Source organism: Atractosteus spatula, chromosome 6, assembly GCF_055471065.1.
Source record: "Atractosteus spatula isolate fAtrSpa1 chromosome 6, fAtrSpa1.hap1, whole genome shotgun sequence".
Lineage (NCBI taxonomy): Eukaryota > Metazoa > Chordata > Actinopteri > Semionotiformes > Lepisosteidae > Atractosteus > Atractosteus spatula.
This window is the reverse complement of record NC_142711.1, coordinates 7506516-7525235: the sequence shown is the minus strand read 5'-3', so window position 1 is coordinate 7525235 and position 18720 is coordinate 7506516. Positions and strand designations below refer to the sequence as shown.

General features: G+C 43.5%; 1 protein-coding gene across 2 annotated transcripts; it reads left to right on the top strand.

Annotated features, from left to right (window-relative positions):
- The first annotated feature begins 198 nt into the window (after positions 1-198).
- On the top strand, positions 199-18074 carry rdh10a (retinol dehydrogenase 10a). Of its 2 annotated transcripts, XM_088919254.1 has the most exons (7): positions 827-899; positions 980-1299; positions 2804-3039; positions 14032-14130; positions 15281-15426; positions 15966-16097; positions 16313-18074. In XM_088919254.1, the coding sequence occupies exons 2-7, from the start codon at positions 1017-1019 to the stop codon at positions 16434-16436; spliced, it is 1020 nt and encodes a 339-aa protein (XP_088775380.1). In that variant the 5' UTR covers positions 827-899; positions 980-1016; the 3' UTR covers positions 16437-18074. The 2 variants fall into 2 exon arrangements, with proteins under 2 accessions (XP_088775379.1, XP_088775380.1); XM_088919253.1 differs by having other exon boundaries at positions 199-1299.
- The last annotated feature ends 646 nt before the right edge of the window (positions 18075-18720 follow it).

Below are 18720 nucleotides of genomic sequence, written 5' to 3'. Positions count from 1 at the left end.
TCGGCATGCCGTTATTTTCCTGCGTGTGAGAATCCATTTCTCGCAGCGGAATGTAGGGGAAACGGGGATTCTCCGTGGCCTCTTCTTTTTGAACTGGCACGTCACGCACCCCCCCCCCCCCCTCCTCCCCCCTCCGCGAAGGGGTCCGGCGGCAGTGCCAGGCAGGTTTAAAAGGCGAGAGAGCGGCCCGAAAATGTTCAGAGGGCTGAGAGTCAGTGGGAAGAGGAGGCGGCAGGGGGCAACAGGCGAAGGGCGGGGGTACTGGCACAGCGGTTCATCCATACACTGGAGCTGGGTTGTGCGCTTCTGCGGGCAGGGAGCTGTAGGGGATTGTAGTGGCACGGTATATAGCACAGGGGGGGAAGGTAGCAAGTCTCTGGAGAGGTCTCGTTAAGTTTCACTACTACTTTGTTTGGCAGTGTTTTGTCCATTTTTTTTCCCCTTTTGCTTCAGCTCGGTTAATGAGAAGCTCACTGTTAGAAAGTCGGGTTTTCATTTCTCTCTCTCTCTCTCACTCTTGAGTGAAGCAGCTCAGGTTGTAGCTTCTTCCCAGCGCTCCCTGTCGCAAGAAGAGGAACGTTTTAGTTAATCTAGGTTAACTGGACCGTGCACTCGCTTATCTAGACACGACTTTTAAGTTATTTTTCAACACGGGGCTCGCAGACCGTGTCCTCGTCCGTGATTTTCCCGCGATCACTTTCTTAACCACTAACTTGAGATCGGACTCCTGAAGAAAAAGTTTAGCGCTGGATCCCGAGTTCAGTCACAACATTATTTTGGCCTTTTTTTTTTTTTAGCTAAAAGGCAGCTCTAGCATTCGTAGCGCTGGTGCATATCCAGGCGGCTTGCCCTGTCAAAATCTGTTTTGTAACCGGAATCTAAATCTCGCCTCTGCTAAGGTTGGTCTCCCTACTCCTCCTCCTCCTCTCCTCTCTCGCTCTTCAGTTTTATCTCACTCTGCGACGCCCGGCTTCCCCAGGTACTCGCTTTGCTCCCACGCCTCGGCGCCGGCCAGCATGAACATCGTGGTGGAGTTTTTCTTGGTCACCTTCAAGGTGCTGTGGGCTTTCGTGCTGGCGGGGCTGAAGTGGCTGGTGCGGCCGCAGGAGAAGAGCGTGGCCGGGCAGGTGTGCGTGATCACCGGGGCGGGCAGCGGCCTCGGCCGGCTCTTCGCCAAGGAGTTCGCCCGGCGGCGGGCGGTGCTGGTGCTGTGGGACATCAACAGCCAGGGCAACGAGGAGACGGCGGAGATGGTCCGGCAGATCTACCGGGAGCTGGACGCCGACGTGCCCAGAGACGGTAACTAGTAACCCGCCGCCGTCGCGCTGCGCATCTGCGGCTCAAATGGGGTTTGTCCCCTCCACGGGCCAGTAGTTGCATATGATTTAATTGACTTTTATTTTTGTGGACCGATTAACGCTCGGGTGCCAAATGTAGTACGCAAGTGAGGGTGAGGTTAATAAAAAGAAACCTCTGGGGTTTTTTTTCCTAAAAAAAACAAAATGATGCCCAGGTGAAGTAGCAGGTAGTTTCTTGTCACTTGCAGGCGGTGAAGTTTCCAGACCTGTTACTCGGCGCTGGTTGTTGCCTGTAGTGTTGGTTGGTTGCGGCACCTGGTACCGTTAGCCGCACTTTGAACGCGACGCGCTTTGCTGCCACTGGCATCAGTGCTGCCAGGGTTAATATTAAGCGTGTTGGCGATTTCTCGAGTGCTTACTCCGATTTTAACCCCTTGCTTACATTACAATTACTCTGTTCGAGAGGTGTCCCTTCCCAGACTCCATGTCTCCGGACTCGCAATCGCGCTACCGTGTGTCGAGACGCGAGCTCAAACCCCTTGATTCGCTCGAAATCTCATTTCTCGAGTTTAAAAATGAGATTTTTTTTTTTAAACTAGGAAGCGTCTCTACGTTGCCGTTTTCTAACCTGGGAAATGCGGAGTCCGGGTTTGGCTTGCACTGTGACGCGATCGAAGACGGAGCCTGAAGTTTTTCATAATCTTAAGGTGACATAATGCACCCTTTACATAAGGGTTTTTTACGGAGCTGGGTGCTGTCCAGTTGGCGCCGAGGGGGGGTACGAACTGGCTGTGCGTAAAATCCATGTGGAAATTGCTCTGGCCTTGCGATGACACGCTGAAAATACACGGGAGTTGAGCTCCCCGTTACGTAACTCGGCTCCGAGCAGCGCAGGCTCTAAGTTTCTCTCCGTTACCGGTGGCAGTAAGTCATCTTGGTGCCAGTAAATATTTGTCGTGTTGAACAGACCGCTCGGTGGCCGTTTTCCCAAACGCACGGGGTTGTTTTTGAAATCTGTTCGTACCCCCGATAAAAATGTGTGTGTGTGTGTATATATACATAGCAGAATGAATTGCCGACTGGATCTCTCATTGGGGCAGTTCTGAGGTCGTGTTAAGGTTGTCATCATAGCGTTGCACAGGGCGAAGTGCTCATTAATTGAATTCCAGAAAACGCGAGTTTCCCCAAATACTAACGCATCTGATTTCATTGGTTGGGGGGGGGGGGCATGAAGGAAATCTGGAGGGCAGCGTGTAAAAACCAAGATGGGTTTTGAGTTTAAAGGAACGCTTCTTTCGTGGGGGGGGGGGGCTTACGGAAACCCAAGGTTGACCAAAACGGATTCTGAACACAAAGTGAACGAAGTCTTCGCTGCGGTTAACGAGCACGATCCTTTGAGAAGTGCGAACAAGACACTCGGTATCTTTTTGTGAAGTGTGCAAGGCGGTCCCGCGTGGTTCCCGGCCGATTTAAACCCGGTGGGTGATGTCGCCTCCCCGGTGCAGGACCCACGGGCGGCGTGGAGGAGGTCCCCGCGTTCCAGCCGAAGGTGCACACCTACGTGTGCGACGTGGGCAAGCGCGAGAGCGTGTACCTGACGGCGGAGAAGGTGCGCCGGGAGGTGGGCGACATCGACGTGCTGATCAACAACGCCGGCGTGGTGTCGGGCCACCACCTGCTGGAGTGCCCCGACGAGCTCATCGAGAGGACCATGATGGTCAACTGCCACGCGCATTTCTGGGTGAGTCTCCCCGGCTCCTGCCTAGCGGGGTACAGACCCGTTAAGACGGCTTAGGTTTACCCTGTGTGTCTGTAAGGTACTGTTTCTGGGCTTATCAGATCCTGACACCCCCCTAAGAAAAACAAACCCCTTTTGTGTACCCCCTGACTTTCAGGCCAGTTTGTATTTCAGCCTGTCCTACATAAACTCTAATTGCCTTTTAAGTGCTCCTTGTGTTCTTAAGAATAAGATGACTGTAAAGTAGAGTAGGTAATTCATCCCTTCCGGTCTTCTATATCCATTTGGATGGACAACCATGTTTCAACTTATTTAAGCCTGTGAATATGCTATATGTGCTTATTTTTTTATGATGTGCAGGTGCACTTTCTTACAGGCAAAGAGCTGTAGCATCTTGATAATGAGTCAGAACATCATCTTTTTTCCTTTTAAAGTTTAAGTTCAAGTGGGTAGCTGCCTTGGCATGTGTAGGCTACAAAGCAACAAGTAAAGGTTTATTCTGTGCTGAATGGGGAAAAAAATAATGTTTTGGCTCTGGAGCCTTCTTCAGGTGACTTCCTGTCAGCATGAATAAACCTTTGCTTTTTTTTTTCTTTAATCGTTATTAGTCCTGATCTCCATAGGAGATCTGCTCCACCGTGTGCAAATGTTCCTAGTTTCCTTACCCCTTCAGTACGTGCAGGCGTCTCATCTCAACTGATTTGATTTGCACGCATTTTTTTAGGATCTTTGGCTTTAATTCCAATTTTACAAATATATTGGTTTCATTATGAGATGAGCTGTTGCTATGACACTCAAATCAAGTCTTATTTTCTGTTTAGGTTTTCCACATTGTTAATTTTCCTTAAATCCCCCGTTTTGATAAAATGATGGCTTATGGAGTTTGGTCAAGGGGATTAACTTGCCTAAAAACTGGAGCAAAGCACAGGCATTCAAACAAAAAGGCTAGTTCAGATGACTGGAAATGTATTTCCTGTTTGCTGTTGTCTGTTTTCCCCGCAGTCTTAATACTTTTGTAAGCTTGCCAAATTTAAAGTTAATTGAGGAGGGAAAAGGAAACATTTAATAGTTTCCTCAAAGAGGAAAGCATGTTGTCTTGTGGCCACGGGCACTGTTGCTTCTAATAGCAAAATCTAGGAGTCTTGGGGAAAGAGGTCCACAGGCACATCTGTTTATAAACTTGTTCCTCTGTCTCCTCTGCTGCTGTCTTGCTTTTATGTCTTCCTTAACTTCCCAGGAGATAGTTTATTCTTGCGGTTAGTATGTTTAGCAGGCATTTTGAAGGCTTCTTGTCGAGGATGAAATTGGTGTCAAAGGTTTGTCAATATGGAGAACCATGTTTTTCTCTTAAATGCAAATGTTTTTGCTGGAAACCTATTTGATGCACCTGGTTTTACTAGTGCAGAAGTCATTATTTTGATAAATGTCTTGTCTTGAAGTGTGACACTTGTTGAGCATGCCTGAGGCAATTCTCATTCACTTGAGGAGTAATCAGCAAGTTATGCGCTTGCAAGATAAAGCTTAATTAATGGCACATACTCCCCTGGGACAGGCCATTGTGCTGAGCCTTTCTTCTTGTAGTTCTCTGCTCCAATTAAACACTTGCAATGTTTGACTATTTGAGAAGCAGTAGTGTTTTACAAGACCACTGTTTTATTTTTATAAGATAATGTGGCACAGTTTTTTAGTAGTACAAACTATAAGATGAACCTGCTTGAATCCTTCTGAACCCCAGAAATGCTCTTTTTTTTCACCCCCCTCTCCATTTTGCTTTAAACTGGATTTTGCATATGGTGACTTGTATAGATTAGTCAACCATTTGCTAGACTTCTGGGTGACCGTGAAGGGCTCTTCATAGTGCAATTTTAAAAACCATAAAATCATTGAATTCTGTATTGTTCGTGCATGCCACTAGTTTGCCTCCTCCTATTCTTGTAAGAATTGGAATTATTTGTGACTTGCACTGCTGTGTAATTACCATACATTGGAGATGTGATTAATGGAATATTGGTTTACTGTTCTAATTGTACAAATTGTTTTTGCTCCTCAATGATCCCTAAAGTTCATATTGGTGTCCAGACTGGACATGTTCACTTTCCAGACTTATGAACGTATAATAGTTTAACTACACCAAGACAGAGTTCTCGCTGTACTCGGGATGAGGAATTGTCCACACATAGGTGTAGTGGCTTGCTGAGATGACTTAACCCTGATTACTCCCTTATCAATGTCATCCCCTGCCATGTGTATTAACAGCCATTTCTTAAATCTATACATTCTACCCCATTAGTGATTATTCTAATTTTCTGTATGGATATTTTGCCAGTGGGTGGGGGAGGGGAATGCATTCATACCAATACAAACCCATTCTCTAATAGTTGAGCTGAGATGGTCTGTGGTTGTTAATCATTTTGCCCACTATTTAACCAAAAAACACTTGCATTTTTAAGTTGTGTAAATATCTGATCAGTTTCTTATTTCTGTGTAACAAAACTATTGCCATACTAGAGTTCCTTGACTGCTTAGGAATTGGAAGTTATCTATGGCTGGACTGCTTTGTGTGATAAGCCATGAATTTTGTTGGAGACCAAGCAGGACTCCATGTTTTTGGAGGGTAATCCGGCTAGCCTTTCACAAGTGTTATTGCGCTCCGGACCCTGGTTCTCCAATCCACGTTCTGTCGAGGACCTGGGTTGAACTGGGTCATGAGTTTCTGAGGTCATTGTGCGAACTGTTTCATCATGGTAGAGCTGTAGATTCGGTCAATAGCTTTATTCACAGAGACCAAAATCTGAGTACCCTTCAGCCCACCGGCCCCCAGCAGATTCCTTGCTTAATTCGTGAATAACCTGCAGGTGTTCCTGGTTTTTAGAAACTAGTAATGTGTGAGACTAACTGTATTGGGACTTCTCAGGAAGCCAGTTGGCTTTACACGGTCATAAAGTACTTTGCTTTGACTTTGTAACTGATCTAGGGTGGATTGTACATGCTTTATGACTATTGCACTTTTCATAGATTTTATTCTTCCTTCTAATTTTGCGACTACTGCATTCTGACCTTTGTAACTAGTCAAATGAATACATCACTAGCGGGTTTTTGGAAAGGCTTGGTAATCCATTCTTTAGCAGGGTGTGGGAGATAAAATTTGAAGAACCTGTTTGAGTAATATCTGACAAAGTGAAGGTCTGTTTTCAAGTTTAATGCGCACTGCTGAGTGGCTACTTTAATTTTGCTGTTTGCTGCTTAGGTTTTGGTATTACATCATGCAGAATTTAGTCTTTTCTAATGTACAGGAAGTTTGGTCTCTTATTGTCTGCTGAAGTGATCAGTTACAGAAATTTGAAGTTGGAATTGGGTTGCAGTTGAAAGCACAAAACAGGTTTTGGGTCAACAAATACCTAGATGCTTTTCCAAACCTTCTCTTGTGTTTGGATTCTCGTATGCAGTGATGAAAATGTACAAGCACTGGGGATTTTAGAGCTTCATGCTCTTGTACAAAAAGCAGGCTTAAACCTTAAACCTGTCACCGATGAGCAGAAAGATCTTTTGTGGCTCCCTGGTCTTGTTGACGAGCCTAAATACCCTTTCCAGCATGCCACAATCCAGCTGACCCTTACTGAGTGGGTATCGGGAAGTCTTTAGGAAGAGGTTTGTAATGTCTTTTGTCATCTAAAGTTGGCAGTTCTTGAATTGCTTATTATTTTAAGACTATCTCAGGAGCTGGTTTGCATACGAAGAAAGCTTTGCCACTTTAAAGATTATCGAATTAGAGATGCGGGGAAGTCTGGTGATTTCCTGCAATTGTGCCTGTAGCTGTAGCTCACAGGACATCATTGCGACCCATCTTCTGCGGCTGAACCTGACCTGGCAGTCGGTTTGTCGAATTATTTTAAGCCGGTTCTTGCCCATCAAAAGAGAGGAAAGATTTTTCCAGATGAACCGCCGGTTTTGGAATATACGCTGGGAACATGGTACAGACGTAGCAGCCAGCAGGAAGTGAAGCGATTATCTTGACCTGGTCTCTTGCCAGGCTCCCCTTTCTCAGGAGAGGGAACATGCACGCTCGTGTCCTGGAAGGGCCAGCGGAGCTGCTCGGGTTGAAGCGGCGATCTCCGCGCAGCTGTGCGTCGGCAGCAGGCCTGGGATGTCTGCAGGAGATTCCTGGTCTGAGTAAATCAAATGGCCTGCTGAGGGAAGTACTCAGGAAGAGAAGGCAGAGGGGGTGGGGGTGGCTATACTAGTCATTATGGTTCCAGCATCTTACTGCTGGAGTTGATCTGTACATCGGGGCTCAAGAATGAGACCTCCCACCATACCCATCCTAAAAGACTTGACTGTGTGAAGACCCCATTACAGGAAAGATCATAACTTCTAAAAACTCCCCAAACCACCCTCTAATCTACTCCCCACCCCCCTCCACAAATTACTCCTTTTAGAAACGGTGAAGTTTACTGTCACTTTATACTAGTTGCGAGATTGCTAATGTTTATTGGCTAAATTTCTTTCCTTATAGAACGCTGTCCCATTTTAAAGAGATCTGAAACCAGAAGTTTGACAGGATCCAATGGGGGTAATTTTAGAGAAGAACCTGAGGTTCTGGATGGGATGTATTTGAATATTTGTCTCCCTGGTGGGACAGGGTGAGTGGATTCAATTTAACAGAAGAGCACAGCCTCTCGTGATCACTTGTCGCACATGATCTGCTGGACTTTGTCAAGCATTGAGGCCTTGGTGGTCTTGGCAATTCTACAAATACCAATTGGTAGTGGTAAAGACCAGATGGCTAGTATTTTTTACTTTTTAAAAATGTAACCTGAAATCGGTTGATTTTGATGGCATGGTTGTATAGTTTAAGCTATTTTGGCAGCCTGATCTTGTGCATAAGGAGTAATTTTCCCCTGTGTGATGTTAAAACTGTTCACATTTAACAACGAAATCATAAGTTTAAAAAGATGCCTGTCTTTTTCCTGAAATGTGGCAAATGGCTACTTTCATTCCATTCCTGGGGGGTGGTGATGAGTCTCTTCTGATTCTTATTCTGACCATCTTATGTTATTTAAGCCAAATACCTTTGTAAGAAACATTAAATACTGTGCCTCATTCAGCATATTGGGTTAGTGGTTTAATTGATGGCTCAGTTTGGAAAGAAATCAAGACGACCCCCCAGCCTGTCTTCTTGGTGAAGAATATGCACCAGTCCTTATTGACCTCTTGGTTTCTTGAAACTGTTGAATATGGGTATGAAGGAGATGAGCATTGGATTCATCTAGTGGAGATGCTGTGGAAAGTAAACTGGAATCTTCTGTTCTTGAGAGCAGCTATATGTATACATGATCTTAAGCTGTAATAGCCCTCAGTTAAGAAGCTGATCCATCATGTAGAAATGAGGCAAATGAATGACTTTTGGCTATTGGATGGATGGTGTACTATGGCAATTGCTGAAATCTGAAACCTATAAACCACCAATGCAATCCTGCAAATGTTTTGTGTTCCAATAGCAAGGAAGTGTACAAGAAGACCGAATTGGGTTCTTGTGGTTCCTCTCAAAGATGTTAAAGAGCTTTTGCCTGCCTTGTCATGATCAGAAAAGGCCATCCCGAGCCAGCCTAATCCCTAAAATTTGCATTTCTCCCCCTCCTGTCAACCTTGTCCATCGTGCCGGAAAAAATCTGCATTACCCCAATCATAATGGTATTTAAATTTCACTTCAGTACCTCTATAACCAAACACTGTACATCTAAAGTTGTTAGCTGCCAACACAATTGCTCAATTGGAATGAAACAATGCCAAATGTTTTCTTTGACTTTATAACTAGTTCAATCCCTGGCACAAACTCACATTTATAAGAAGCCATTTACAATTTTATCATTGTGTGCTTAAGACACCCTTTCACCCCCCACTTAGCAGTGTTGCCTGTTACAGTAATAGGGCTTACTGACAGTTGTGGGAAAGCTGTGGTAGGCTTGAGTAAATCCATGTTTAGCTATTTGAGTTCTGAAATGGTTCTTTTTTTTTTTTTTAAAGAATCAAGTTAAGAAATGGCCTACTTCATGGGCTCTTCTTCAGTGAGGCTGTTGATCCTGCTGCTGGTCAGTCTGCCCCCAGTGTGGCTGCTGTTGTTGGAACTGGTGTTGAGGCAGTCCAGCACAGCACCGAGTTAATGATTAAGCAAAACTAGTGAAGTTTTTTTCTTTTGTTTAACTTCTTAGTCATCCATAAACTTGAAAATTCCCCCTTTTTAGCTGCTTTCTCCAGGAATGCCTTGTTTTCGAGGGCGTTGATGGGGACGTTTTCTTTCTCCTTCACTTCGGGAAGTTTAGGCCCGTGTGCTCGGTGTCCGCCTCGGATTTAAGCCAAAATATTTTCCCAAATGAAGTGGCCAGACCCCAGGACACCTCCCCGCACAGTACTGGAGAACTGGAGCCACGCGGGAAGCGGACAGGCCTGCCCCCTTTCCACCCTCCAAAGGCAGCCTCGGAGGCAGTAATGTCTTGTTACCAGCGCTGGTGCACAGGGAGCTGGGGCTTGACCCACTTACTTGACAATCGGTTTCTTGTCTTGGGATCGGCTTGATGAGATGCCAAGCGACAGGAGCCAAGTTCTTCAAGCAGCACTCCCGCCTGGCCGGGGTGGGGGGTGGGGGGGAGCGGCCATGCAGAAGGTGTCTTATTTGTGGGTTTTAAAGGCTCTTTTGGACCGCGAGGATGGAACCACAACTGTATTCCTGTTACTGGCTTTGATGCTGCTCACATTTAGAAAGTCATGTGCTTCTTAGCTCATTTGTGCATGCTCATTTAACAGCTCCTTGTCTGGTTTTGTGGTGTGATTGCATTCTGCTCTGCTAAAGATTTCTTTTAAATATGCACATTCAAGTCTTTCTCCATGTGCAACAATTGAACTTTTATCTCTTTAGCGTCTTGGGCAGGCCACAGGTATGTTTCCTGTAGAAGTGTTAATTACCTGTCAAGGTGGTATTGATGACTGCATTTTTGGACTCTATCTGCATTATGTGTGATTTTTACATAGAGGAAAACCTTCTCCAGAGTTGCTAGGAGTTTACTAATGAGCAGGTTTTTTTATGGATTAACTTGAGTATTGATTCTCTCTTAATCTCTTTGGTGGCCTTTGCCTCATTAGTGAGGCAGCAGCAATTTAAAATAAACATTTCAAGGTTCATGATGGAAATAATGCTATTCCTGACCTGGGTCTACAGTGCCTGTTCTTCAGATGTCAAAATTAAAATGGGCTTATGTATGTGAGTATTTTTGTCACTAGTGTTCTTAGGTGGTATTCATGATGAATGTGAAAATCCTTATTTTTATTAAGTTCTTAAATCTCAACCCCAGAAGTAAGGGGTGAATCATGCTTTGACATCCTCTCATTTGCTATTAATATCAAGGTGTTGGAAAGGAGTTGCACCAAAAACCGTGTTCTTCCATTAGTATTCATCTCGGATGAAAACTAATGGAAGAACAAGTAAAGGTTCTTTCCATGCTGAAAAGAGAAAAAGGCAATGCAACATTCTGGCTGTGGAATAAGTTTCAGCATGGAATAAACCTTTACTGGTTCCTCATCAGCCTACCCATGCTGACGCAGCGACCTACTTGAACTACTAATGGCAGAAGACCTGAAGTTCTTTTTTTAAATAAGCTATAAAAAGAACTTGTGAAGGTTTGTGGCATCAAATGGAAACCTAATTCCTGTGCTATCTAGAACAGCCATTGCCTGAAAGGAGTTTGATTTAAATTGGTCTCTTTTATGATCATTGGAATAGGAATAATCCACTCGGCAGACCTCAAGCAGTAATTTTTGCTTTTCCTTCTATTCAACCACTATAGATGTAGGATTTCAGACTCAAGGTTTGGTAGTGATGTCTTGGCATCCTGTGTGTTTAGGAAGGACACGTCTCAGTCTTGATGCACTTGCAGCACAATTGCCAAAGGTCTGGATTAGTAATGGGAGAGTAAGTGAGCTTTGTACAGGAGTGTAAAAAGCTAGTCTAGAAAAATTACAGCTTAACCTTTCAGGGCCTGGAACCCTAATCGGGGGAAGAGACTTGTTAGTGTTAAAACTGAAGAGCCACAATATAACTTGAAACTGTAATGAGCACATTTACATATGGCCCCCAGAGCAGTTCAACAGCTGTAATACACTTTCAAATGCATTGGCAAGACGAACTGTTTACAGAGAGGCAATTAATTAGTATAACCATCTGGTGTCCCTTAACTGCAGTATTTTTGCATGTTCCTGTTGAGGGTACACTTGCGCTAATTTGGGGTGACACTGCAGCTGTGAGGTTCTTTGTGCTGAAAAGCTCCAGTGGAGTTGTCTCAATTATGAAGCACAACAGGCCTGGAACCACACCGTGTGGTAAAGGAAGCTCTCCGCTGTTGGAAGTTAATTTAGCGTAAACGCAAAGCGTTGAGAACCAATTATAAAAGCTCTGAAGTAAGAAAAACTCTTGTTTGGTTTCACACATTTTGTGTCTGGGAGGTCATGAGAGGCACTGGCTTCTGTAGGCATTCTGCTTTTTGCCGTTAATGACTTTTTTCCAAAAACCCTTCTGGCAATGATTTAGAAATGTGGGTTTGTGGAAAATAAAGGAGGTGTGGAGGGGGGGGTATGGTCCCTTTCATCCCAGAGCTCTTGGCATACAAGAAACGACCTAAATTATCAGCTCCTGAAGTGCAGTACCCACGTGGGGGACGTGTGCCTGCACATTGTTTTGGGGGGTGATATTTCTTCACCTGGTAAATTTAGGAGAACCTAATCCAGGCTAGGTTGTGCAGGTCTAGAGTTAAATTTAACCATTGCCGAGTTCACCGTTCAAAGAGCATCATGGAATTTTGTCTTTTGGCATTTGTACCACCTGAGCCCCCTACATAATACATAGGAACGTGGAGCAATTCTAACCTGGCTCCAAAGTGTTTTATAGGTAACTCTTAATGAAGCGAGTGTCCTGTGGTTTAGCTGTCAACTGTGAAAGACCTTAAATGTCCTTTGGGTGCCTGAGTCCACAAATGATAAGGCTGGCTGGGTTGATTTACAGCTCTGGTGAAATTGGAACTCCAGGAACGGGGCCCGACACCCCTGCAAGAAACCAAGGTCTCATCTCCTCGGTCATTAAAGATTCCTCTTGCCGGGAAGGCGGTAACACCGGCCATGACTGGGCTGTGCTTGATTCGAGTATCTGGAGCTGGGACACTTGGAAGGGCTCTTGATTCACGGGCTGCAGTGGGTAGCTTGAGTCCTTAGGTGGTGCAGGGATCCTCTTATTTGCGTTCAGCTCTGTTGCTGATTAAACATTTGGGTCAAATTAGCTAAATAACCTGTTATTAGGCCATGATCCATTTTGTTAGGGGCTTGGATGGAATCGGGGAAAGTCTCAAACATTGGGCCTCGAGACCTGCAGTGTTGCATGGTCTCCCAGAACCACATTCAGCCTTTATTCTGAGCCTCGAGTCCAGTGCTGCTCTTTTGGCAGTACTTGATCATGTGAGTTTTTTTTATAGTGTACAGACCTTCTAACCACTGTTCTGACATGGTTGCCTGATGTTAATTTCCACCACATGGGGGGTGATTTGCCTTTAAATGGACTTCATCGCGGCGTTCTGAAAATATTCAGAAAACTGTCCCAGTGTGTAGTTCTGAGTACAGATGTTACGCTTGCACTTGCCAGGATTCTCTTCTGATTTTAAAAAAACTAGTCTGAGTTCGAACAGTGCATGAGAAGGTAGAAATAATGGGCTTGTTTGTGGATTTGAGGATTTACATTCAGGTAAACATTGAAATTTTTTCTCCCTCTGCAATATTCTTATTTATAAATCCTAATGGCCCTGACTTGAAGCTCACTGCACAAAGAGATTTGTAGAAAAGGTACCGAACTTGGTGCAAGTCTCGATCATATCACCTTCTTCTCAACATGGAGTATTAATTTTTGGCTTTAAGACGGCATGATTTAGTAATGCTATAATATTAATCAGGTTTTGTGGCAGAGCACAAAGCTTGCGGGTGTAGTTGTGTATTTCATATTTAAAATATTCCAGCAATTTGCAGCCTAAGCGGTTTTCTTCCATTTTAAACAACTCCCAGTCTTGGTGATCTGATTTCCTCCTCCTCTCCCATGGTCGTCGGCTCTAGCCAAGTGTTACTGCTCGTATGCTGTTCGGAATGAATTGGCTCCCCCCAATCTCCGTAGACGTAATCCGTCCATATCTTTCCCCTTGGGGAAATGTACTGTATGTGATTTTTCTTTACTCCTGCCGCTTAAAATTATGCCGAAAGGGTTTTTTCCTTGGCAAGACGGAGACAGAAGGCTGGGCAGAGAGCTAGCCATGATTGCATCTCTCTGGTTCTTAAGCACGGTTGGCAAGAGACTTTCTCTTTGAAGCACGGAGCCAGGGGCTTGTGGCTTCCACAGATCGGCCCCTTTGTGGAGTGACTTGACAGGTTTGAGTTGTGAGCAAAGGGAGAGCTGCTCTTTTTTTCTTTCCAGCCCTGGGCTCGGGCCTGGATACGGGGAGGCTTAGTCAGCGCATGACTCTTGCTGATCCGCTTCTGTTTGAAGTGGAAAAGGAGCTTCATCTTTAGAAAAGTCTCCCCTTTGCTGATTTAACACCATTGTATGTGCTTCCATGTTAACCTTTTGTGGACCTTTTCCATATCCTTCCCAACTGCAATATGCTTTATTTTAAACCCTGAAGTACCAGGGTTTTTTTTTTTTAGCAAAGTTCTGGAAGAGCTTTCCACATTAAGTTGCAAATCCCTTTCTGCTTTTTAAGGCATTGGGTTTATGGGGAAAATGCCATTAATTTTCCAATAAAAAGGTTTCTAAAGTTTGTATCTAGCCACAGTGTAATCTGTTCCTAATGTAGTAGAATCACAGTAAGGAGATGAGCTTTGATTGGTTTTGTCAATGGTTGCCAGAAACCTTTGATCAGAATTGTTTTCTGTTTAGTTGCAACAGTTCAGTAATTTTCTTTTTTCCTGCTTCAGACCACCAAGGCATTTCTTCCCAAGATGCTTGAGCTGAACCATGGACACATTGTGACAGTGGCCAGTTCCCTGGGATTATTCAGCACAGCTGGTGTGGAGGTTAGTACACCTACATCTCCTTGTAGCGACGGAGGATGGATTTGCGTCTTGAATCTTGAATACGTTTTCAATAAAGGAACAATTTTTTTTTTAACAGTGTTCTGTAGAAATATAGGTAATCAAGGTGAAAGCTAAAGTAAAACCTGTGGAGGTATATTGATGTATAGGAGGGAGTGTCGCAGATTGGAGAACAGACCTGGGTTAGGCTGTTTGTGAGTGCGTCTGGTGTAAAACCCCACTTCTATACTAATTTTCTCAGGGACGCACTGAGGCATTTAAGTAGGTAAACAACAATTCTTCATCCTTTCATTAGGAGTGTTGTCAGTAATTGAATAAATTACTGCTTGTAAGCCTTTTCGGTTTTGTTGAAAGACTTAACAGTCACGCATCTCTGTTTTATTTTAAATGGTCTCCATATGTATTTGGGCCATGAATAAGTTAAGATTTCCTCATTCCTCTCCCATTTGATCTATGCAAGACCTTTCAGCTCTTGAAACCATTTTGTTATGCAACTTCTTGTGCTTGGATTCATTATGTAATTCAAGTTAAGTGCAAGCTCCTGATTTTTTTTAAAATTAATAATTAGTGTAGGAGCAGTTCAGTTTCACTCGGTGCTTTCACTTGTGGCTCGGTGCCTGCTAGTGTCATTTTCTTTCAGCTTTAGCAGTGTTCACAGATCTTGTTTTCGTAGCTGTGTATTTCTTAAGTGGCATTCAACCATGACACTTAATTCAAAGAAAACTTTGGCATATGCATCCCCTCCCCATTATATTGATATTTTCCAGAAATTAATTGTAAGTGGTTTCAGGTCTTTGCCTTAATTTAGAGCTGAACTGGAACTTTTAGAATGTGGGTACAATCGGATCTCTTTGTCCATTAATGTTTATGCATCTGTGTTTGCCAAAGCCTCTTTGAACATTATTTCCATGCTGAACCACATCAAACAGTTCCTGCTAAGACAAACCTTAAGCATACAAAAGAATAAAGCTGATGAAACTGAAGAACTCCCTGCTAGTCCTTTTTAGGATGTAACCTTTTTTTTTTGCACACAACAGAGAAAAGAAATTGTCCCAAGGCTCACTAATGGTTGTTAATGCTGCATTTAAAAGGCTGCCTTTTTCTCATTAGCTCTTCCTGTTTGTGCGTCTAGGATTATTGTGCAAGTAAGTTTGGCGCAGTGGGCTTCCATGAATCGCTCAGCCACGAGCTGAAGGCTGCAGAGAAAGATGGCATTAAGATGACGCTCGTCTGCCCTTATCTGGTGGACACGGGCATGTTCCGCGGCTGCAGGATCAGGTGGGAATATTTCTGCTGTTCTGAAGGCTTAATCCTGCATGTGCCTTGTCAGCAATGACTTAGTCATTGACCGTTGTGTGCAGCTTTAATTAATGAAGTTCATGAAGTTTTCCTGCACTGCTGATGTACTATAAAAAGTAAGGGGGCACTAGCCCTTGATAAAAATGGGTTTATACCATGCTTCATACAATAAAGCTGCTTTAAACCTGGGAATTAAAATCTAGGTTAAGATTTCCTTACCCATGACTGAACTTGATGGGGGGGGGGGGATGCCGCTTTGTTAAATCTTCATCATTCTGCCAAACAGATGAAAGTTGGTGTTTTAGGGACATTCTCATTTTTCTCTGAAACAAATATCAAACTACCTTAACTCGGCAGCTGGGCATGGCTTTTGGTGATCTAAATGTTTCATCCCTCTTTCATGGGAGGGGGGAGAATCTAGAATATTTCATTCAGTTGTGGTGTACGTGTGTAAAATAGTCAGTGTTTTTGGAAGATTTACTTTTTTACTCCAATGTCCTTTCCTCCCCCACAAACAGAAAAGAGATTGAGCCTTTCCTTCCTCCTCTGAAGCCGGAGTACTGCGTGAAGCAGGCCATGAGGGCTATTCTCACTGACCAGCCTATGGTCTGCACCCCTCGGCTCATGTACATGGTCAACTTCATGAAAAGGTGAGTGTCCTTTCTGCCCTGCATGCTTTAGAAGTGTGAATAATTGTGGCTTTATTTGCACCGTACGTTGCAGTGCGCTTTGTCAATACCGCCGTTAGGTTTGTCTCTTGTTTAAGTAGTCAAGCACGAGTGATTTAGCTTGTGCTAATTCTTGGAACGCAAGGAGGGCAGGAGTTCTGTTAAAGACTAAACCGACGGCTTGTGTTCTCTTGCAGCATCTTGCCCTTCGAGGCAGTGGTGTGCATGTACCGCTTTCTGGGGGCAGACAAGTGCATGTACCCATTCATCGCTCAGAGAAAGGAGGCCATGAACAACAACGAGGCAAAGAATGGGATCTAGAGGGTGCAGTTCCTGGACTGACCAGAGGGTGCGCACCACCCTGCTGGGGGAGAGAGACCACTGAAGGAGCATCCGAAGAGACTGAATCATGACTGGTGCACTTGCATTGAGCAGATGCAAAGGTTTACCATATTGTTCTTCTGGAACAAAGAAAGCTGTGTACTACACTAAGTTCCCCCCCCTGCCCCCTATGGTTTGTTTAAATAAACCTACTGTCTGTATACTGTAAACTTATTAGCTGTTGACAGAATAGTTTTTAAAAAAGAAAATTATACAAAAGGTATTCCATAATTAACTATTTACTTAATGTAGTGACCAGCATTATTTTAGCATCTTTGTTGCAATATACAGTATGTTACTGTATGAAATGGTAAATTGTCACTTTTGTATCTTGTAGACATGCACTGTAATTACTGATTTGTATCCCCCCCGCTACCTGGACCTGTTCCTCATGTTGGGGTTCCCTTCTCCTCAGCTTTCAAATACTTTCAAACCGCTCTGTAGCCCTGAGACAGGGCTGAACCATCTCATCCTGGACAGTGGGTTCTAGCCAGATGTGATGGGCTTCTTCACAGGCTATGAACAACAGCTGTATGGTGTCTGGTTCCTGTCCAGTTTTCTGCCTCTTTTCAGTGAGAGTATGATGCATTCTCTTGAACACTTGCCACAACAAAAAATACTAACTTTTTAGTATTTAAAAATGCTGTGGAACACAAACATCCAAGTGATGCCCATTTAAGTTTTTTCTCCCTAGTTTTTAAATACAAGACCATAATGGGTGACTCTGTTGTTCATTAGCTGGCAGTTACAGCTGTTTTTCTAGCCTCCATTTATGAAAGACCACTAACATTGATGCGTTTACTCCCTAAGAAACTTTTTGATGGGTAGTAATTGTTGCATACCCCTAAGGTTAGTCATGCAATTTAAGGGACCAGAGCCAAATCCTGTTTTACAGTTGGGGAACAGTTTTCTCATTTTCCATCAAAGCATTTAAATGTACCAAACAGCAGTTTTTCTTTTTCCTTCCTGTCTGTGGTGTTCTTGAACACTTCCATTATGCAGTGAAGTAACTTTTTAAATCTGGGTTGTTGTATTCTAGGAGTGGAAATCTATATAAATGTACAGTGGCAGATGTCCTCTTTATTTTCCCCAACAAAATTTCCATGTACACTACTGACTTCCTGAAATTTGTTGAAAGAAATGCTGCTTTTGCAGGCAGTGTGAGTCTATCCAAGCGTATGTATGAAGAAATTATTTTTGTTCATGGAGCTCATCTTTAAATATAGCTAAGCTCATGTTTTAAGAAATGTGAATTGATTATCTTCCTTTACACCACTGTTAGCATCCAAAAATCAATTTTTGAACTGGAACTATAAACAATCTCCAGTTTGGATAACTCATAAATATGACATGCTTTTGGGAAACAATTTGAACTACACACCAATAAGGAATTATTTCCATCACTTACAAATATGAGCCTAAATCTCTACCTCTCTTAATTTTATGCCATTTTTGAACATTAAGATAAGCCTTTTTTAAATTCTTTGTAGGACAGCTCTTGAGTGGAGCAATTTTTATATGTTTCTTTATTGATGTTTAGTGTCTTTACCTAACTTAAATTAATAAAAATGATCAAAATAGAATTTGTCATCCTGTTTCTTTTGTACATGAGGTTTGATAGAGCTGTGGGACCTGAAATTGGGAGCAGAGTTTACAAAAGTTCAAGCCAAATACATCATGCGACTGCAACTTAACTGTTCAAATGGGTTAAGGGTGAGAGTATAAAGCAAACAAGGTAGTCAAGTGGATGTGTGGTTTGGTGATGACCATACTAAGAGGGATGTTTTATTTTTGAGGGGTGTGGGTGGATTAAGAATTTGTGTAATGGTGAAAATGCCTCTTACGCTATGTGTTGGAGTCCCATAATAAACGCGCACAGTTAACTGTTTTGTCAGGAACTCTTTTCCTGTTCCTTCCAGGACTGAAACTTGGTGATAGCAGGGGACAAAAAAGTGGTGGTGGGGTGAGCAGAGAACTTTAGCTTGTAGCAGTACTGGAGTGTCCATATAACAAGAATGTAAGGAGGATTTCAAATGAAAGGGGGCTATTCACCACTCTCCTGTGGTTTCAATTAGGTGATCAATCCCATCATAAATGTTCTATGCAGGAGTACGAATTAACTTCAAGTACATTCCTGAGTGATTTGCAGTTACATTTTTTTGGGGGGAGTTTTTTGATGTTAATGGTAATGCCTGCACTTAAATTACTTCTAAGGGCTGCTGGT